The sequence below is a fragment of the Elephantulus edwardii genome, unplaced genomic scaffold (assembly GCF_000299155.1).
Source record: "Elephantulus edwardii isolate Elephantulus edwardi_28Jun2011 unplaced genomic scaffold, EleEdw1.0 scaffold00038, whole genome shotgun sequence".
NCBI lineage: Eukaryota > Metazoa > Chordata > Mammalia > Macroscelidea > Macroscelididae > Elephantulus > Elephantulus edwardii.
This window is the reverse complement of record NW_006399788.1, coordinates 814331-837543: the sequence shown is the minus strand read 5'-3', so window position 1 is coordinate 837543 and position 23213 is coordinate 814331. Positions and strand designations below refer to the sequence as shown.

The 23213-nt window shown below is 38.5% G+C and overlaps 1 protein-coding gene and 1 pseudogene across 1 annotated transcript in view; one reads left to right on the top strand and one right to left on the bottom strand.

Moving 5' to 3' along the window:
* The window catches only part of PSD3 (pleckstrin and Sec7 domain containing 3), a 504139-nt gene that overhangs the window by 5149 nt on the left and 475777 nt on the right, over nucleotides 1-23213 (bottom strand). The window contains exon 15 of the mRNA XM_006884895.1: nucleotides 22589-22732. Coding sequence (XP_006884957.1) covers nucleotides 22589-22732 — 144 coding nt within the window. The remainder of the gene's footprint in view (nucleotides 1-22588; nucleotides 22733-23213) is intronic.
* Nucleotides 19729-20539, top strand: LOC102862788 (annotated as a pseudogene).

The window sequence follows — 23213 nt, the reverse complement described above, 5'->3', positions numbered from 1 at the left end:
AGGGAGACTCATTAACAACCTATGGTATGCAGATGACACACCCTTGCTTGCTGAAACTGTAGAAGACCTGAAACACTTCCTGCAAAAGGTCAAGGACTGTAATCTTCAATACGAATTGGAGCTCAACACCAAGAAGACAAAGATTCTCACCACTGGGCCAATTGGCAGCAGCATAATAGATGGAGAAGTAATAGAGGTTGTTAGCAACTACATCTTGCTTGGATCCATAATCAATACTTTTAATACCAGCAGTCAGGAAATAAAAAAAACTAATTGCATTGGGAAAAATCTGCTGTCACGGACCTCTCCAGAGTGCTGAAGAGCAACGATGTCAGTCTAGATACAAAGGTGTGTATAAATGAGTGAATCTGGGTAAAAGGTATTCAGAAATGCTTAGCTTTATCCTTGTAACTCCTGCAATTTTGAAATTACTTTAAAAGTTTTTTAAAAGTTAAAAAAAACCAACAAACAAACCAAAAACCAAACAAAGGTGTGTCTAATCCAGGCCATGGTTTTCTCAAATACTTGTGATGCTTCAGGGAGTTGGACAGTGACTAAGGATGACAGAAGAATAGATGCCTTCTCATTGTGGTGCTGGAGAAGAGTCTTGACTGCCAAGAAAACAAATAGGTCTGTCTTGGAGAGGGTGAAACCAAGTCTTTCCTTGGAGGCGAGGATTTTGAAGCTCCCCCTCACTTACTTTGGGCACGTGGCCAGGGGAGATTGGTATGGAGAAGGACATCATGCTCAGAAGGGTGGACAGTCAGCGCAGGAGGAGACCCTGGATAAGATAGAGTGATACAGTAACCTGGCCAATGGGGGCTATTGTGTCAGAATTACTGAGACTGGCTCAGGACAGGGAAGGTTCAGAGCTGCTATAAACATAGGGCCGCTATGCATTGCAGACAACTCAGCCAATAACATTATATAACAGGTTTGGAAGTAGAAGTGGCATCTACTTCCTAAAACAACTTGCCTCCGGAAACTGTATGAGCTTTGATAAATGTTGATAGTTGTAGAGAGCCTTCAGGCCTTTTGTTCATAGGGTTGCTATGAGTCGTGCTTGATTTGAAGGCAATCAACAAACAACAACAACAAGAACACAGAGGTCACAGCAACTTTCACAAACACTTCTGGTTGGCGTCTCAAAATGTCTCAGTTCTTCCTTGTCTAATGCTCCTTCCAAGTATAAAAGCTAATAAATCCTCAGATCTTTTCTGTCCCAACCTCCTTTGCAGCTAGAATGAACTATATGATGTCTGTCTTTGGTATATGGGGAGACAGTGCTTCTGTTAAAGAGAATGTCCTTGATATGGATGTGATGTCTGAAATGGCTACCCTGTGATTTAAAGCAGCAGAAAAAGACAACATGATAGAGAAAAATGGTAGACAGTAAAATCTGAGTCATAGATAATAAATGTGAAGAGTCCATCCCTAAGACTCTCTACCTACTCCTGAATATCCTGTGAAGTATCAATAATACTTATCTGAGTCAATTAATTGCTCACTTAATATTATTCTTCTTCGTAGCTTAAAGCATTGCAATGTTTTATTAATAATGCATTTTAACTCAAAAATTTTAAGGTTAATAAAGAAGCAATAAGATCAAGCAAAAAACATTATGACAAACACCTGAGAAAACTACGTAAGGGTTTGATAAATGCATTTCCTCATTTTTTAAAAAAAATATGCCAATAGAACACATTAGTTTATACTTCACCAAAAGCAGCAGATTAAATAAGCTATATCAACAGCCAGCAGGCACTTAGTCAGCCTAGGAATTTCTTACTTAATCTGTCTCTAACCCATTCTGGTGGCAAAATTAACAAGAACAGAACAACTTACAGTAAAATGGCCTAAAGGAAGTTTAAAAATAGAGTCAAGAAGTCAATATGCTATTTCATAAAGTTAGGCCTTCATACAATCAAGTAATCAAAGGAGTTTGAAAGACAGTTTTTTTTTTTCTTTTTGAGATGACTTAAAAGGAGACAAAAGGAGAGAAGATGATAGGGCCAGCTTTCTCTCAGTCACTCTTTGAAGAAACTGGTATCACTGGTGGAATTTACTTAAAAATACATGAAGGAAAGCATCTAATACACTCAGTTCTACAGCACCAGCTGTTGTTTCAAAGAAATTAAGTCAATGGAAACAAAAAGTTCAGCATAGAGGTGTATCAAGGCATGGCCATTAGATCAGAAGCAAGATTCAGTAGGAAGGAGGGTCAGAAACAAGGTGGTTGTAAAGAGGGTAGAGTAAGAGAAAGGAACACAACATAGTTTAAAATTAAGGTGTGCATCAGGGTTGTATCCTCTCTCCTTATTTATTCAACTTGTATACTGAGCAAACCATTCAAGAAGCTAAACATTATGAAGAAGAATGTGGCAACAAGATCAGAAGATGACTCATCAATAACCTTCGTAACACAGATGGCACAACCTTGCTTCCTGAAACTGAGGGGAACTTGAAGTGCTCACTGTAGAGGATCAAGGACTAAAGCTTTTGGTAAGGATTACATCTCAACACAAGAAAACAAAATCTCTCACCACTAGACTGATAAGCAATATCTTGACAGGGGGGAAAAACCTGAAAATGTCAATGATTTCATTTTACTTGGTTACAAAATCAATATTACTAGTACTAGTAGAAGAGATCTATATTTGTTCCCATTCCAAAGAAAGGTGACCCAACTGAGTGTGGAAACTACAGAACAGTGTCATTGATATCCCATGCAAGCAAGATTCTACTGAAGATCATCCAAAAACGATTAGAACAGCACATCAGCAGAGAACTGCCAGAAGTCCAGGCTGGGTTTAGAAGGGGTCGTGGTACTAGGGATATTGTTGCTGATGTTAGATGGATCTTGGCTGAAAGCAGAGAATACCAGAAGAATGTCTATCTGTGTTTCATTGATTATGCAAAGGCATTTGACTGTGTGGATCATAACAAACTGTGGCTGACTCTGAGAAGAATGGGAATCCCAGCACATTTAATTGTGCTAATACGAAACCTATACTTGGACCAAGAGGCAGTAGTCAGAACAGAGCAGGGTAACACTGCATGGTTCAAAATTGGGAAGGGTGTACGCCAGGGATGCATCCTGTCTCCATACCTTTTCAACAAGTATGCAGAGCAGATTATCCGAGAGGCTGGGCTCTATGAGGAGAATTGTGGCATCAGGATTGGTGGAGGGTCTATTAACAATCTCCGTTATGCAGATGACACAACCCTGCTTGCTGAAACTGAGGAGGGCCTCATGCACTTGCTGCGAAGGGTTAAGGACTGCAGCCTTCAGTATGGACTAAGGCTCAATGTCAAGAAGACAAAGATTCTCGCCACTGGACCAATTGGCAGCATCAGGATGGATGACGAAGAGTGTTCACAGCTTCAGTTTGCTCGGCTCCACAGTCAACACTCTTGGCACCAGCAGTCAGGAAATCAAAAAGCATATCGCGATGGGAAAGTCTGCTGTTAGGGACCTCTCTAAGGTACTCAGGAGCAACAGTGTCTCTCTGGAGACTAAGGTGCGCCTGATACAGGCCATGGTCTTTGCAATTGCTTGTTATGCATCAGAGAGTTGGACAATGACTAGGGAGGACAGAAGGAGAGTGGATGCTTTTGAGCTGTGGTGCTGGAGAAGGGTACTGAATGTACCCTGGACTGCCAGGAAAACAAACTGATTTGTCTTGGAGAGGATTAAACCAAGCTACTCCTTGGAGGCAAGGATTCTGGGGCTTCGTCTGACATACTTTGGACATGTTGCCAGGAGGGACGGGTCCTTGGAGAGGGACATCATGCTTGGGAGGGTTGAGGGACAACGCAGGAGGGGAAGACCCTCTATGAGATGGATTGATTCGGTGACTGGGGTAATCGGGGTGGGTGTGTCAGAGGCGGTCCGGCTGGCGCAGGATAGAGCAGAGTTTAGGGCTGTTGTGCACAGGGTCGCTATGAGTCGGAAACGACTCGACGGCACATAACAACAACAACAACAAGTAGTCAAGAAATCAGAAAACATGTTATACTTGGAAAACCTACTATCAAGGACCTCTCCAAATACTAAAGAGCAATGAAATCAATTTAAAGACTAAGGTGTGCCTGCCTCAGGCCATGATCTTTTCAATCTCTTGCTGTGCATTCAAGAGTTGGACAGTAAATAAGGATGACAGAAGAATATGCAGTAGTATTCAATTGTGTGAATGTACCATAGTTTCTCTATTCGATTTGATGACTGGCACTTGGGAAGTTTTCATCTCTTTCATTTTATGAACAATGCTGCAATAAATATAGGTGTGCATATATTTGTTTTTTTGTTGTAGCTCTGATTTCTTTGGATTATATTCCCAGAAGTGGGACAGACAGTTCAAATAGTATTTCTATTTCTAGTTTTTTTCAGAAAGTGCCAGAATGGCCTCCATAGTGGTTGTATAATTAAACATTACCACCAACAGTGTATGAGAGTTCTGATCTCTCCACATCTTTGCCAGCATTTGGTCAACTGATCTTTGACAAGGAGGTGAAATCAAGTAAGTGGGAAAATAACAGCTTCTATAAGGAATGAGACGAGCAAAACTGAAGCAAGAACCACATCTTCCACCAAACATTAAAAACAACTCAAGGTAGACTAGGAACCTAGGAGTAAACCCCAAAACTATAAAGTTGATCAGAGAAAAAAAAAAGGAACAAATTTAGAAGCCCTAATATATAGAATGAATAGACGTACAGGTATAACCAAAACCCTATGATCAGGAGAGGATAAAATAGATGTATGGGACCTTCTAAAAGTCAACTCTGTGTGTGTGTGTGTGTGTATCTAAATCTCCTTCAATATAGTAAAAACAACCCACAGACTAGGAAAATATTTAGCAATGACATATCTGGTAAGAGTCATAACTAAAATTTATTGAACACTCCAGTACATCACAAGAAAAAAAACAAATAAACCCACAACCACAACCCAACCTGATCAGAAAATGGGTGGAAGGTCAGATGGACAACAAACACATCAAAAATTGCTCAAAATCTCTAGCTATTAGAGAGATAAAATCAAAACAACGAAATATTATCTCACTCCCATAACAATAGCAATATTCAACAGGATAGCAAACAACCAATTCATTCTTTGTTTGAGTACTTACTTGCATGCTATCCTTAGACTCCAAGTTCCCTGGGTTAGAGAATATCATCCTCATCAATATTAATACAGGAAGGAATTTGTTGGAACTAAACAAATAAATCATACCAATGATATTCAAATGCTTTCCCTTTTCTTTGACAGTAACTTTTAAAACCAAATGGAAAAAGGAGGAAGAAGCAATAAAAAGATGTGTTAAATAATCAAAATAATGTAATGACTGAAAGTAATCCCCATGTCTTTAAGAATAAAAACAGTTCCAGTTAGAGCTGTTAAAATGAGATAGGATGTTAGAAAATTAGTCACTAAAATGCAGTGTGGACAAGATTACTAAGTGAAGTCTTCATTCTCGCAAACCATTAGTCTGTCTTCAGTCCACTCAGATATGTGTATCTTTTATTTAGAAAAGCAGGGTTTCAGCAAAAGGATATGTATCTCAGGGGCATTTCACTATTTCGAGTCATTTAACGAAAGGTTATATTTGCAATATAATTTTGCCTTACTCTCTGCTGATTCATTCTTAGATCAATTCTACATCATTGCAGAGCCACATAACTTAGCTTTTCTCCTAAGAAACTCTCTACCAGCATGAATGGGTTTCTAGCAGCACAAATACTATAATTTTGCCATCAGAACAACAACTTAAAATGAAGATTTTACCGCATTAAAGCCCAGGGGCTACTCTTTACAATTATGTGCTTGTTGTTGGCTTGGACTTTGACCATCTAGCAAGCTGTCTTCCTTAATTTCCTTCTGTGTGTCAGAGACAATAAGTTTGGCTCAGGACAGAGCAGGATTCAGGGCTGTTGTACATAGGGTCACTATGAGTCGCAGATGACATACTGGCACATAACAACTATGTTCCTGAAAGCCTCTGCAACCACCAAGAGCCACAGACAACAAAAATGCCAAAATGTTTCTCTTTCTATTAAACTAAAATTTGTCTTTCAGTCTGTAACCTTTTGCTACATATTTTGTTATATTTTACTACATTGGTCTTCAGTGACTTATTAAAAAGACTTCTCAAATACACTGAATAAATATCCCTTTTCATTAGCAGCAATGCTTCCAGAGATGAACAGAAAATGCCATATCTAAGGCCACATAAGTGGCTGCTTGTATGAATATAAATTTATCTGCTGAAAACCTCTACAACAAGGGATATTAATGAAAAGAAGTTTAATCATGTTCAACTGTACATATAAGTACATCTGACTGATAGCTGCTTTCCTCTTGAGCCCTGCACACCATTTTTTAAATTTCATTTCATTGAATACTATCTCCTTTTGACCTTTGATATGTGAGCAAGATAAGAACACCCTGAATGAAAATAAAAATCTTTCTGGCAATTTAAACTTACTACTCCCGTTTGCATTCAGACCTCATTCCTCCAGCAGTCAAGGCTGAATACAATTACCTCTGACATTTCACTTTCTCATGCAAGGGAGGTAGAGGCTACCGTAGAAGGAAATGAGGGGGGAATCAATAATGTCATGTACACAAATACTTTTTGCTCCTAGATCTCTCTCCTGGAACACAAAGAAACAAACCACTGACTAAACAAATAAAGAAAATAAGCAGTGTTTGAAGTAGCTGCTTATTTTATGTAAAAAGAAAGACCATGCTCCTCTTAGCTTTGTATTAGACAAGAGGATGATACTCTTGACCATGGAGACTTGTTTTTTGACAAGATGACTGTTAGCTTAAGAAAGTAACTCTATTGAAAATAGACTGTTCAAGAAGTTCTTATTTGAAAACTACTCTGTAACTCGAAATTAAAAAACTTTATTGGAAGCCATTCTCCATCACTAATGTTATGTCAGGGAGGTGTGATGGCTTAGTGGGAAGGAATTGCACTGCCAACCCAAAGTCATGTGGCTTGAATCCCTAAGATCCACCCTGCCCCTGGAGAAAGATGGGCAATTTCCTCCTATAGGATCCATTGCCTCTGGAAAGCCACTGGGGAGTCAGGAATGAGTTGGTTCTGACTTGACAGTAAATGACAACAAATTTCTTTGTCAAGTTTCAGTGTCCAGTGATACTGTACTATAGTATGCAAATATAAACCACATTATTTTCAATTTAAATAGCCTGTATGCATGGGATACTGGGAAAGATCTAAGAAAATGTGAAATCCTCTCTGTTTGTCTGTTTCTTCTCTATTGTGTTCTAAGTGAATTTTACAACTAATTAATAAAATAAAAGTTATGGGAATGATTGCATGAAACACAGCATGTATAATAGTATGAAACAAAATATATGAACTTTGTGAGAAAAAAAGACAACTTTTTAAAAAAAAAAGGAAAAAGAAAGTTTGCATTTATATAATAGCACAAAGCTAGACACAACTGCTGATGGAAAAGACCGAGTTTCTATAAAGTGCTTTTTCATTTGTCTCTCTGCTGTGTCCCTGCCTCCTATTTGGGATATCCCTGTAGCATCATCTTGTCTTTGAGTGTCAACAGACTCAGCCCCATGCCACAGATTCTAAAACATCTCATGGCAGACCTTTCCATTGGCCTTCCCACCTCCGGTCCCTGCCTCAGAGCCCAGCTGGTGTCTGTGACTATGAAGACTGAATCTCTGGATGTTGCCTTCACCTGGTTGATGTTTATCACTACTGAGGAAAGGAAGAATGAGCCTTAAGGAGCTCACTGAAAATGCTTTTTTTTTAAAATCAATGCTGCTTCTTTCATTCTTTATACTTTCTCTAGCTTTCAAAACTGTTACAATAAGATATTCTGAATGTACAAGTATCCAGCTCATCAGCCAGCTCTTTTTTAAAAACTCAAAATTTTAAACTCAAAATTCTTAATATAAAAATCCACAAAGTCCACCTGTAAAATATTAGCTATTTGCTTTCTAGGTAGAATGAATATTCAAGAAATGAATTGTCCAGTTCCAACACACAAATTAGGAAAGCTATGTAATTTGTCACCTTCCTGGTTCTGCAGGTGTTGCTTTTGTTTATTGTCAATTGATACACCAAGCTCAGTGTTGTGTACGGCTTCTGACAACATTGTTGGTAGGTGCCATAGAGTCAAGCATGATTCATAGCGACCCTATCAACAGTTGACCTGAACCCTGCCCTATCCTGTGCCATCTTCACCATCTCTGATACATTAGAGCTCACTGTTGAAGTCACCGTGTCAATCCATCTTGTTGGAGGTCTTTCTCTACTTCATTGACCCTCCACCTTTTCATGCATGATGTCCCTTTTCCAAGAAAAAGCCTTGATTAGCTATGTGTCTAAAGTACAAGAGCCAAGGCTTCACTATGTTTGCCTCCAAGGAGCACTCAGGCAACATCCTTTCCAGGATATATGTATTTGTTCTTTTGGAAGTCTGTGGGATATTCAGTGCTCTTCACCAGCACCAAAGCTCAAAGGCATCAGTTCTTCTTCTGTCATTGTATTAATTTTCCCTACCTGAAATAGTTGAGTATAAAATCAACTAAGAAGAACATTCTGATTAGCATAACAAAACTTAAAAAGTTCAATAGTCAACAAACTGGAAAAAAAAATCCCCCGAAACACAGGGATATGAAGTAAAAATGTGTCATTACTTAGGGGAAACAACCTGAACTACAGAACTACTACTATCTAGTTAATGTGGCTCCTAGCACCTCTTAGATGTAACTGTCATCTAAACCATAATTAGATTGCTATGGAAATGTTTTTCGACAACTCATGCTGTACATGTTTTTTGTTTCTATTTCATGTAATCTTCTGACTATAGAGATTTCCTAGCATCACACAAAATATTCCACAGCACCATTTTCCTAGCATTCTTCGTTATAGCTGACCCATTACAGTACCTAAAAGGCCAATGACAATTATAAAGGGATAGGGTTAGATCTGTCAGAAATTATGAAAAAATATAATTTGAGGAGGCTTGGAAGGCACTGTTATAATAACCTTACCTTTATTCATTGGCTTCACATGACATTTAATCTCAAAAGTGGTTTGAGCAGTTTTGAGCCTTCTGAATTCCTTGTGCAAATATTCCTTTAAATGGGAGTTTCCATAAGGTACCATCTTATTAACTCTCCATTCAGTTTTGATCCTGTCTTGGTAAAGTAAAAGAGCTCTGGTGGTGTAGCCATAGAGAGTTTCACTGGTAACTGGAAGGCTCTATATCTGCTGTGGTTTGACCACCAGCAGGTCTACAGGGGAGACATGGGAAGTCTCCACCCTCTGAGTTTCAGAACCTTGGAAACCCAACGGAATGTTAAGAATAAGAACTGATGAATGGAGTGGACTTGGGGGAAGGGATTGTATAACAGTGAAAAAATTTTTCTTTTACTTTTCAAACAGAAGAGCGAATTGGGGAGGGGGAATTTGGGCAGGGAAAAAATGGTAACAATGAATGAATGGAAACCCAGTCTCTGTAAACTTTCATTAAAATTAAATAAACCAGCACCACAACCCTCAATATTGTTGATTGCCGTTAGTTGAGCACAACTCATAGGGACCCTATGAACAAAAGGTCTGAAGCTTTTCTATAACTATTGTCATGTAACTAAGTTCATAGAGCTTCTAGAGGCATGTTGTTTATGAAGTGAAAGTCACTCGTGCTTTAAAAAAATCATTAATTTTAAAATAAACTGACTGGTATTAAAAAAAAAAAAAGAACTGACTTGAAGGCAGAGTGTTTGAGATTTGGTAAAACAGCTTTCAACCCATGGAATCATTAGCACTAAACAATCAGATACTAACGAAGTCTCAAGTTCCCTTTGGGTAGGAAGAGGAGGCAGGGATGCTTTTCAGATGCACATTTCCAGATGATAACTACTTGGAGAGATGTATTTGGAACAGAACATAACACTGATTCTTGGGAGAGGAAAAGGTGAATCAAAAGGTAGAGAGAAGGAATGATCAGACATGATGTGTCTTACAAAGTTGTCCAAGGTCAGTGAGGAGACATACTGAGATTACTCTGGGTATTCGTGAAAAGATTTGGAGCCTAATTTCTTGCTGAAGATTATAAAAAAAAAAAAAAATGACTGGAGCACTACATCGACAGAGAACTGCCAGAAATGCCAGCTGAGTTTAGAAGAGGCTGTGGCACCAGAGACATCATTATTAATGACACATGGCACTTGATTGAAAGCAAACAGTACCAGAGGAATGTCTATTTGTGTTTCATTGACTATGCAAAGGCAATTGACTGTGTGGATCACAACAAATTGTGGGTAACATTGAAGAGAATGGGAATCCCAGAACACTTAACGGTGCTCATACAAAACCTACACTTAGACCAGCAAGTAGGAGTCAGAACAGAGCAAGGAAACACTGCATGGTTGAAAAAAAATCAAGAAAGGTGTATGTCAGGGATACATTCTGTCTCCATACCTTTTCAATCTATATGCAGAAGAGGTTGGATTTTTTTGAGGAGGAATGTGGCATCAGGATTGGAGAAAGATTCAACAACAATCTGCAATATAAAGATGACACAACCCTGCTTGCAGAAAATGAGGAATACCTGAAGTGTTTGCTACAGAAGGTCAAAGATTGCAGTCCTTAAGATATGGCTTGTATCTCAATATAAAAAAAAAAAGATTCTCACTACTGGGCCAACTGACAGTATCATAATAGATTTGAAGAAGAGATTGACATTGTTAACAATTTTATCTGCTTATCTCCACAATCAACACTCTTAGCAGGAAATGTGGCTTGACTAAATTGACATTCTCTTAAGTGTAAGGCACACACAAGTTTTGAAAAGTTAGTATGCAAAAAAGAATTCCTTTAAAAATATTGATTACATGTTGTAGTGATAATGTTTTAGATGTACTAAGTTAAATGAAAATTAGTGTTACAATTAATTCCCCCCCTTTCTTTTAAGTTCTTCAATGCAGCTGACATAAAATGAAAAACTACCTATGCAATTTGCCTAATTTTTATTGAACAAAGACTGTCCTACATTCTCTGAAATTTTTTGGTCAAAATGTTCTTGTTCTGTATTCAGCATCCTTCAAAGCTTGGTGTAAGTGAGCTAATCTAATAAAATAATCAATGTTAATGTGTTACTCTCCTCAAAAATAGAGAGCTGGAAAAAAGCTTTAAAGGTCCCTTCACACAGTTCTATCTCAATCTTACAGCCAGGAAAACTGAAGCCCAGGGAGGATAATTGTGCGTCATCAGGCAAGTTGGCGATAAGACTAAAATAGCCTCATGACTCCCGGTACAGCTTCTTATGTTACGATTTTGTTTCTCTGAGCGTAGCTACCATTTTCCTACAGATAATTCTTTAATTTAAAATAAGGATCTTTATCAGGGCACAAACTCCAGTAAGAGGGTAACTAACTGATGAAGGAAGGATTTAGGAACAGGAAGTCATTTCATGTCCTATGTTTGGGCATCTAATTTGCCTGGTCAGGTATGGCCTTGCTTCTTTATAATCACTTATTTAAAATGTGGTCTATAGGATCCTGATGATCAGTTTTTCTTCCCTTCACAAGTATATGCCATAATTTACAGATTAAAATTCAGAGCTTTTTAGTCCTCTTTCAACATATAATGCCATTCTAAATGACAATGAAAGAATGATGCATCTCCACTATTAACTTGAGTACCTAGACAATTGCTGATCTTAGGACTCTAGCTTTTGACTTATAATTACAGCAATCAGCATCTTATAAATCTCAAGAATTTCCTCTAAGAACTCTATTAATCTGGAAAATCTAAGCTCTTCGGAATGAGACATATCGAGGCTTTTTGATGTCTTCTGAAAAAGCAGAGGGCACTGCATTCTAAACTTGCCATGGTTACGGAAACAGTCTTGCTATTAATCTTCTTTATTTAAGTTAATGGCATTCCTCGTTTTTAATAGAGAAAAAGAGGAAATATTTTGTATCATTGTGCTTTTATAATCAAGGCCACTTCTAACTTAATAGCTAAACATTTTTGCTTTAAAAGATGGGTTTGTTTTTGACAACTAGCATCATGTCCATAATAGCAGTATATTAAAAGATAAATGATGCTACTTCTGTGAGCAGGAAAAGTGGTCTACATATATGGTCTCTACTGTCAAAATTAGTTTTCTATGTTGACAAATATAAAACGAGCAATCTCAGAGTCAGAGATCGATTAAATTTTGTTAATGTGGCTCTGTTGATTTACACTGGTTTGCCAGTTACATAATAACTATCTCCATGACTCGCTCCAGTCAATGTGCTGTGAAGAGATGAGGATGGGATACAATTCCCCTACTCAGCTCAGAATCCTGCTCTAATAAAAGCATCTAGCAGTGTGATCTACATCAACTTTCATCTTATGAGAGAAAAATAAGGAAAGAAAAATAGAACAGAAAATTAATTTGTTCTGTAAACTTTCATTCCAATAATGAAAAATACAAGTTTAAGAACAAAAATATAACTCAAAAAATGTCATACATAAATAAAAGAGAGAATAAACTAGAAAAAAGAGAAAGGGCAACATCAGTACCAGCAAGAAAGAAGAGTTGGGAGTAGAGTAGGTTCTTTGGAAGTTGGAGTCATTGAGCTGAGAACTTCCTAGATCTCAGGTGAAAGATGAATGCTGAGATACACAGAGATCAGTAAGGTATGCTGGACCCATAGGTGTTGAATCAAAGGCAATAAGGAGAGTATCTGAGGCAACACAGAAAAATAAAGCCTCCCCTGAGGACTGCCATCCTGATTTTGAACTTGTCTAGTCTCATAAACTGTGAGAAAATAAATGTTACTAAAGCCACCCATTTGTGTTATATTTGTATAGAAGCACTTGACAATTGAGACACTGAAAAAACATGGCTACGATCACAGAAGTAAAAATAAAATACAATAAAATAACTACACATTCACTACAATTAACAACTCAACAACAAAATTGCAACTCAAAGTTTATATTATGTGTGTTTTCAGAAATTAGCTTTTTGTGATTTTCTTATGATTCCATATGGTAACAACTATTATTTTCAATATATCACTTTAAAATATCTGGCCATATTATGTGTCATTAAAACTTAGGAATGATAGGGACCTCAAAAGATGGGGTAATGGTGGGTATAATTCAAGAGGGATTAATTTTTATAAAAACATAATGTATGGGAATGATTGTATGAAACACAATGTATACAAATAGAAGTAAATGGATAGAAAAAAATTTTTAAATCCACAACTCCCCACTCCATTTTAGGAATGCACATAGAAATAGTTCATGATTCAATAATGTCCCAGGTTTTTTACATGCAAAATTCTTTCCCAAGAAATGCATATGAATTGTTCTAGTGGGCATTTATTGTTTTGAAAATTTAATTTCCTAACCATATGGATGGGCTGGGTCCTAACTGTCTTAAGCTAGTAAACATATTTTATATGAGGTCTTATTTCAGGAGTGGGCACGTGGCTTAAATCAAATCTTGAAATCAATGGCAAAACTCACTGCTGTTGAGTTGATCCTAACTTAGTGTCACCCTATATGACTTCCTTGTAGGGTTTCGAAGAGTGCAAACCTTTACAGAAATGCACCAACACGGCTTGTGGGTTCAAATTCTTGACCTTTCGTTTAGTAGCAAATTGCCTTAACTATTGAGCCACAAAGTATTACTCTGTTACAGTCTGAGAACTTACTTGTAGTCGTCACAGAATTGTGTTGTTTTTTTTTGTTTGTTTGTTTTTGTCTTGTGTTGATAACATACATTCTTAAAAGTACGTATCTTCAAAACTATGACTAGACAGCTGATTCCCAAGTCTTTGCTCAAAGATCTAATATGCAATATGTTCACAACTGGCTGCAGTCTCTATATTAGGGGTTATATTTACAAACACCTTTAAGGAGCCATGGTGATAATTCAGTGTGAAAAGCTACCAGATGTGAGATTGACAGGAAATGGTGGGAAAAACACTATTGTCTTTGCTAAATGCATGCAAATAACAATGAAAACAAGACAGACACTGTCTTGGCTAAAGAATAATGTTGATATGAAATCTGCTGGCAACACAAAATTGGAAAATATCCAGTAGTTAAAAACATCTTCACTTTTAATGCCTATTGCTTTGCTTTGACAGCTGAAGAAAATGACAAGCTGAAGTCACTGGGGGCCAATCACTGCATCATCAAGCTCATTTCTATGGAGAATTTGCCTCAGCCCGAAGCCTTGTAAATATCGGCATAAACACACATTTGTCTTCAAAAGGAATGCATTTCTGGATGTTCCGAAGTATGGGAATCATGTAAAACATTAAAATGAAAGTTAGATAAGGTAGAAATAAGTCCATTTACAAAGAAATGAAGCTATTTTGGACAGCTTTCTTATGAAATAAAGACATGGGGATCTGATTTTGAAGGCTGCGTTGTAATGGTTAATAGCTCTTTCAAAATAAGGCTGGATTCCAAATGAAAAAATTTTTAAAAAGAACAGCCACAGCTTGGAGAGTGGTACCAAAACAAATCACCTGGCATTAGCAAAGAGTGACATTAGTTCAGATAAATGAAGTCTGTTCAGACTGAGGTTTGCTTCTGTAAAGAGATTCATTTTCTAATAGACTAGATAGAAGGTTTCCTTGTTTGTTAGTTTTGTTTTGTGGGTTTTTTTTTCAATCCTCAATTTACTTATTTACCAGAATATCTACTTACTTCCTGTCAGCTGGAGAAAGAGCTGTGAATTTGGCCCACCAAAAGGAATTATTTGTACTCAAAGCAATTTAGGATACAAACAACTAAAATTTGTAAAGTTAGGAACACCTCTTGTGTTATTATTCACAACTTATTATTATGCAAAATTAAAGCCTTTTCCTTTCCCAACACTTGAGAAAATGATAAGGAATGCTCTGAAGCCACAGGGAGGCCCTCTTTATGATGGCCAGGAATAGATGAGAGAGCTAATTCAGGCCTGTGATTCTTCCTTGAAGACAAGGACATAGACAGGATTAAAGCTTCCTTCCTGTCACTGCCCATCAGAGGACTCCCACTGAACTCAGACACCACTGTCTCTCTCTGCAGCTTATCAGACTTGTTTTCAAGGTAGCTGCTGTCCCTGCACAAAGAGTAAGGGTTTAGCTTTCTGGGAAAACTACTTCCTCTGGTGTTATCTTTTATACACAACAGTAAAATGTCATTTATTCATGCATTCAACAAATATTTGTCATGCTCTCGGTCAATGCTCCAGAAGCGGGGACTAGATCCGTGAACAAAATACAGTAAATAGCCAATAGCTTTCTATTCAGAGGATAAAACTTCTCAGAGAATATTGCTTATAAAAGAAAGTGTTTTTTGGTGTAAAGTCCTCCCCACCCAATACAAGATATGCAACTTTAATTTTAAGAGTACGAAAAATAGGAACTCAATTTAAAAAAAAAACAACAAACCACCACACACTACTTTTACAAACATCTTTTTATATGGCACTAACTCTCTATTTCTCCCTTCCTGGCACTGTAGGTTAATGACAGTTAATCCACCATGTCTGACTTATGAGCATGTAAAGCTGATTTTAATGAGGCAAACGTCCTGGGACGCAATCTTTCTGCTCCTTGAGATGAAAATTTTATGAAACCAAGATGTAATCTTACCAACTTTTTGTCTAAGTTCACATCAACAAATGAAAATGCTGGCTCTTGCTGGGTTCCATTTTCAGAGAAGCAGCATTACAATAGATGTAAAAGCAAGGAGCACCTGTAGTAGTGGCAACCCTTCCCTGGCCTGGCAGCAGCCTTTCTCTCCAGGGGACAGGCTTTAGAGTCAAGGGCACAGACCAAAGTTCTGTGAACTGAAAGCAGGGGATTGAGGTGTTGGAAAATTTAATTAGCATGTGTGAAACCAAATCTGCTTATGGCTGAGAGCCACTCCAAAGTGTGAAGATTTATGATGGCTTTATGAGAATTCCTATTTTCCCAAATGAACAAACCTGGGGGAAGATTACTTGCATCTCTCTCTCTCTCCCATATATGTGTATAAGTAGTATATATACATATATATGTTGCTGTTGTTGTTAAGTGCCTTAGAGTTGTAGAGGACCCATAGCAACCCTAGGAACTAAAGTCTTGAATGCAAAACTTTCATCTTTTCTCCAAGTTCATAGAGTTTCTGGAGGCAAACATTTTTGGAAGTGGATGTCACTCCTGCTTCCAAGCCTGTTTTATTCTGGAAATTCATAAAAACCAGGTCTGAGGGCTGTAGGCCCAAGGGCCCCAAAGCCTTTTTAAAGGCAAAGCCAAATTCGACCAGCTCACAGCCTATTATGAGCAAGAGCCACACCCTAGTCTCACCCTCAAACCAGAAACACACACATATATACACATATATTACACACACACATATAAATACACATATATGCACATATATAACATATACACATATATATTAATATACATATATTGAATAAAAATTAAAACTCATTGCAATCAAACTGAAACAGATCATAGCTTATCACTGCAATCAAGTTGAAATATACCCTCTATTGGGTTTTTAAAAGGCTGTAAACTCCCTACAAACTATGCCACCAGAGTTCCCTACGTGTATATGTGTTTTCTTCTCAAGTCTTCTGTTGGTAAGGTACAGCTTTCTCTAATAAATGTACATCTTTTGTAGAAGTATTTCTATTAGTATTGTTATCTACCCATGTAGCAAGGTCCTTGACCATGAAGAAAGCTAGCATGTAGATCTATGATAGAAGCACATATTTTAAGTTGAATGCTACACTTTTATAAATTTTAGAATTCAAAAGAAGGTTATTTTTGATGCTTCTAAGAAATGTTATTCCAACAAGCATATGTGTAGAGAAAAGGCTAGAAACAAGATTGATGAAGTCTCTGTCCTCAAAGGCTTATAGTCTTGTTTGGGTAAGGGTTTTAGAGAATGAATTAAACATTCAAAGACATATTAAAATGCTTTTAACCTACAGCACACTGTGGTAAGTACTGTAAAACTCAGCCATGAAGTTTAGATAAAGCTCCTATAGAAGAGATTTGGACTGCACCTTGAAATAAGAACAGAAATCAAAGTTAAGTGAGACTGGCCGGAAAGATAGAAGTCCAAATCCTCTCAAAGATGGGGACTTTGTTCTGAAGTAGATGGGAGATGTTGGGGGTGGTCTTCTGCTCAGCAGACATGTCATCATTCAGCGTGAGCTTTAGGAAAATAACTGGCAGGTTGGATGGAAGAAAGGAGGGACATTTAGGATATTCAGGAGTCAAGCGGCAGTTTCTGGTGAGAGATGAGAAGATCAGGACTCAGGAGAAGTGACAAAAGGAATGACAATGATAAGGAAGGGGCAGGCGTGAGTCAGTGCAGAAGCTGACTGCTGGGATTCAAACTGTGATGTGATCTCAGTGTTGACGCTTGAAGAGGATGGTACAGTGGGAATAAAGGAGAGGAATAACGGGAGTAAAAGGAACTGTTGTTGTTGCTGATTGCCTTTGAGTCAAGCACAACTCATAGCGACCCTATGAACAAAAGGCCTGAAGCCTTTCTATAAATATGGACATTTATCAAAGTTCATAGAGTTCCTTGAGCAATTTTATTTAGGAAGCAGATACCACGTCTGCTTAAAAAAAAAAAAAAATCAAACAAACAAAAAACCAACCACCCCACAAGGGAGTAGAGCTACAAATAAAAGAACAGCAAAGTACAGATTACATATATTCACCAGAAAAAGAAATTATGTGGAAAACCCAACAAATACTTCTTTTAACCTTACATGACATTCTGCTTACTTTAAAAAAAAGGGGGTGGGTGGGAGGTGAAGATTTCATATGTCATGAATTGATGCTTCAACGGGAAAGAGTCAGGGGATCCTGCACAACAGTGTCAATTAGGGAGAAGATGGAGGCAGAGGTAACATTTGTTATCCTTAGTTGTGATCAAGTCAACTCTGACTGACCCACAGTGTCCTTCTGTGTGCAGAATGGAACTGCTCTGTTGAGTTTTCAAGGCTGTTGCCTTTTGGAAGCAGCACACCAGGCCCATCTTCTGAGGCACCTCTAGGTAGATATGAATCACCAACCAACCTTTCAAGAAGAAATAGTAGTAGTTGTGGTGGTGGTGGTGGTGATGGTGGTGGTGGTGGTGGTGGTGGTGGTGATGGTGGTGGTGTACTGTCGAGTCAAAACAAACCCATAGCTGACCCTCCAGTGGGTTTTAAGACACGGTTAATTGCATGGGAGGGGGCTGCCCATCCTTTTCCCCTGAAGCATCTGGTGGTCTTGAACTGCGTGCCTACACGACTGCAGTGCAGCTTCTTGACACTATTTGCAAGACATAGGGACTGCTACACTACAGGCAATTCCAACTTGTTTTTACATTTTCTACTTTTAAATGCCGAGAAGAAACATACAGACTTCTTTTTTTCTTTTACGGTAAAAAGTAAAGATTCATTTATTAGAAAGTTACATCACAAAGGAATGGACCTCACTCCTTTAAAGGAAATATGGAGGAGAGGCCAGAACCTCTTCCTTCTTTGAAGGCAGTTATGGTGGTGTATAACATGCCCAAAGTACGTGAAGGGGAACTTTGTCATCTTTGCCTCTAAGGTGCAATCTTGGCTGATCCTTCTCCAAGCCATATCTGCTTCTTTTGTTTTGTTTTTGTTTTTTAGCCCATGGAATATTCAGTATTTTTTCCAACATCAGAGTTCAAAGGCATTAGTTCTTCTGTCATCCATATTCACTGCCCTTCTCTCATACGCATGGCAAGTGATTGAAAATACCACGACCTGAATCAGGCACATCTTTGTCTTCAAACTGACATCATTTGCTCCTCAAGAATTTGAAGAGTTCCCTGACTGCAGGCTTCCTCAGTGCAATATGTCTCCTGATCTCCTAATTGCTGATACCAAAGGCGTTTCATTATGGATCCAAATAATATGGATTAGCTGACAATTTCAATTTTTACTCCATCTACCATAATGCTCATATGACATAATAGAACAACTGTGCCACAGGTGTGCCAGACACCATAATGGTTACCCATCATGGGCATGTTTGGTGGAGCTCCCAGATTGATTCAGGTTTGGAAGCAGGAGTGGCATCCACTTCCTACACCACATGGCTCTGGAACTCTATGAACTTGGATAAATGATGATAGTTATAGAAAGGCTTCAGGCTTTTTTTTAATAGGGTTGCTATGAGTCTTGCTTGATTTGACAGCAATCAACAATAACAACGGTGGTGGTGTAGTCTGTAGGGAGCTGTGCTGCTAATCTCAAGATTTTCTCTCTCTGGTGGTCTGAATCTACCAGTGGCTCTGAAGGAGAAAGATGGATCATTTCCTCTAGGGTGACCTGCAGCCTCCCAAACCCAGTGTGAGTTGGCTTTGACTTGATGACAATGAGTTTGAGTCCATTCTTTTAAGCAGATACATTTGTTACAGTACATGGATATGCTACAGTTTATCAATACCTTTCTCATGGATAGTGACTAGTAGAACTATGTCACTGTCACCTAAGAGCAAGTATATGTAGGAAATAAGTTACTGCTTGGAGGTCTAATTGACAAGTTCAATGAGAGGGCTTGAACCCTCATTCAGAGAGCCAACTGTGGCCCTTCCGCCTTGCCCTGGATGATGTGAACGGGAAGTCAAGTCCCCCAGTGAGACTGTCCATAGCTGGCTGTGCCTGAACTGACTCATCCTTGTTGTTGACATGGAGGATGTGGACACTATGCGGTCCACTGTGCCTGAACATGATGAGCAGTTCATGTAGGCTGGAGAAGGCTGCGGGCGACAGGGAGGATAGAAATCATGTGAATCACTGAGGCTGTCTTTGATCACAGTTATCTTGAAGAGAGAAAGATCTTTCCAAACAACAAACAGTATTGAGAAATTGTTCTGGCTACTTATCCAATTATATCACCCTTTTGTGTCATCTGTTGTATCCTGTTTATGTCAAGAACATCTATCAGTGGCATGTTAGGAAGAAGATCAATGTTTGTGTTTCCATCCAATCAATTTCTAAGGCTGCTTAAAGTTAATCCAGACTGGAAAATCCATAGGGTTTTTTATTTAGGTGCTAGAGAGGGAGAAGTCACAAAATTGAGGAGCTTTCAATTTTGAAGAGATTTATGCCACTGAGCCATATTAAATGATAACATGGCAGCTTCAGAAAAAGAAATATAGTGGTGGGTCTGATGGAATGGCAGAATACAGGGCTCCCATATGATGCTGTCAGCTGGCTGAATTTGACGATCTACAGTGATCAGTTCCTGACTTTATTGAAAGCTATCTGAAGTATCCTGGAGCCAAATACAGGCAAAGTCATTCTCGTCCTGCTCCTACCCTGCCACCCCCATGTAGAAAATGTAGGTAAGTGGAAAAACCACCAGAAATTTTAGAAATCAAAGGAGAAAGTGGAAGAGCAAGTAAATAATCTGGCAGAATTGTTCAAAGAAGCTGACTTTGTTATCATTTCTTTCATCAAGCCGCTATACCTTTCAAGAAGGCAACATATCCAATGACTGTAACATCAGTAATAGTAATTACATCAACAACTATAAATGCATGGGGCTCAAAATCTTTAGAATCTTTCCCAAGGCTGCATCCTCCAGAAAAGGTTCTAGTTCATGATTATGATAAAGGTTGGCCTTTGGGGACTGCCATTCTCAACATCATGTAAAAAAAAAAATCAAGAAGTCAAAGTGACTGCGGTGGAATAGGATGTGACTCACAGCTGACCTTCCAACTGGTTTCCAAGCCTGTACACTGCATAGGGAGGAGATACTCAACCTTACTTTGGTGGAGCTTTGGGGCACTAGAGTTCCCAGAATATGTATTGTTGTTGTTGATTGCTGTTAACTCGGGCATAACTCATAGTGACTCCATGAACAAAAGACCTAATGCCTTTCTAGAACCTACTGTGGTTTCTCCAAGTTCACAGAGTTTCCATAGGCATGTGGTTTAGAAGTGGATGCCACTCCTGCTTCCACATCTGTTTTATAACTGGAGCCCCACCAAACACTGTCCACATTGGGAAAATATTGTGGCATTTCACACCCCAATGGAAAAAGATTCAGAATCACAGCAAACCCAGATTAACTCAGTAGAGAAAATTGACAAAGAGTGATGTACAAAGTAGGAGAATGTTCCTCTAAAATATAACAACACTAGTCTCACTTAGCAGTGATTAAGTGCCATCAGATCGAATACGACTCATAGAGACCCTATGAACAAAAGACCTGACTTCTGTTTTATAATTAACATTATTTCTTTGTTTACAGAGTTTCCAGAGGCACCTGGTTTAGGAAGTGGATGCCACCCTGCTTCCAAACCTGAATCAATTTGGAAGCTCTTCCAAATACTGTCCATGATGGGTAAGGTAACCAGTATGGTATTTGACACACCTATAGCACAGTGTTCAGCATAACAGGAACTCCAAGTTGTTCAGTACAGGAAATAGACAAATGACTGTCGTATCACTTAAAAGATGTTCATCCTAATAAAGACACACCCAACAAATGCCGTTGACTATGATAGACTTAGTATTCCCGCTTCCCTTGGAGCCTCATTGGCTAAAATGGGCAAAAGTCCAGCCAACTGACACCTGCTTGTGAAGGGGGAAAAACCCAATATAGCATATAGTATAGAAATATAAAAAGCCAAAATACTAAATGAGAATTTTTTAAACACCAACTATTTGAGGATTCAAGTTCTTCACTCACTGATGCAGATCACATTCAAATTATGATGGAAGATATTTTTAATACTTAATTGTAGTAGGAACTCATTCCCAGATAAAGCAATAATCATAATTTTAAGTAGAACCAATGCATGAATTGTTTTCAATAAAAGGAAGGCTAGCAATAAAGCTGTCTATCCAATTCCAAATAGTGGTTATGAGATACTGTCACTAATAGCCTTCCAAGTTTGCAAATTTTGTCATTATTAAAAAATGTTGGTAGTTAAGCTAATAATTTTTTTTTAAAACTGAAAAACAATGGATGCTTCACCACACCCTGTAGCCAATTTCCTCCTGGAGGGGGACATATGGCATTGAAAGCAGATACCCGCTCTGGCATGTTCCTCTCAAAACAAAATGACACATAGAAACAATTGAAAAATCACTGCCTTCAAGCTGATTCTGACTCGGCATGATCCCTCCTCAGGTTTCCAAGGCTCTGACTCTTCATGGGAGGAAACTGTTCAGAATTTGTCTACTGGCAGGTGTATTTGAACCGGCAACATTTTGGACAGCAGTCCCATACATTTTGTACTAACCCAGCCTCCAAAACCCTAGCAAGTATATTCTTCCTCCCAGGTAGAATACTGGCTATGACTTCTATAAAATGAGAAGTACTTGTTGATGCTTCATGGAACCATGAACATGATGGGCCACCACACCCTAGTTTTTACATTAGAAGACTCTCTAGTTAGACTCACGGCCAAGACAAGCTACCCAGAATTAATGAATGAATGGATGGATGAATGGATAAATGGATAAATGAATGAAGGAACAGAAAACAGAAATTACCTTCTCAGCAAATCATAGCTTACATTTTAGGACAACGTACCTCAAACTCCAGATAATGGTCTTTTAGTTTGTATTCATCGACCTCCTTGGCTTTAACTTTCTTGTCAGGTGGATATGAGCGATGCTCAGCCAGCTCCGTGGTGATCTGCTTAAGCTTGCTTTCATGAGATTTCAACTGTTCCTCCTGCAGGAAATTATTAAGCCATTTAGTAAATCAATAAAAATCATTCAGAGTACTTTGGAAAAAGTGTCTTATGATGAATGACTTTACTTCATCAAAATAGTGGCTGTGCTCATGGTGCGACTTTGCACAAACATTCACACATTCCTTCCGAGGACAGAGATCAAGATCAGCCTCCCTACCTAGGCTGCTAACACGAAATACCTTCAGTGTCTTCTATCAAGTATAATGGTCACCAAGCTTGAGATCCAACCTCCTAAGAGGACAGCAGACAAGAAGCTAGATAAACAGTTAAGTTCCTTGCTTCAAGACCATACAACTTCATTCAGTTCTCTTACTCATGTCGACCCACAAATGCTGTCAATTTCCCCTCCTAACAAATGCAGAGCAGATTATCAGAGAGGCTGGGCTCTATGAGGAGACGCGTGGTGTTAGGATTGGTGGAAGATCTATCAACAATCTGCGTTATGCAGATGACACAACC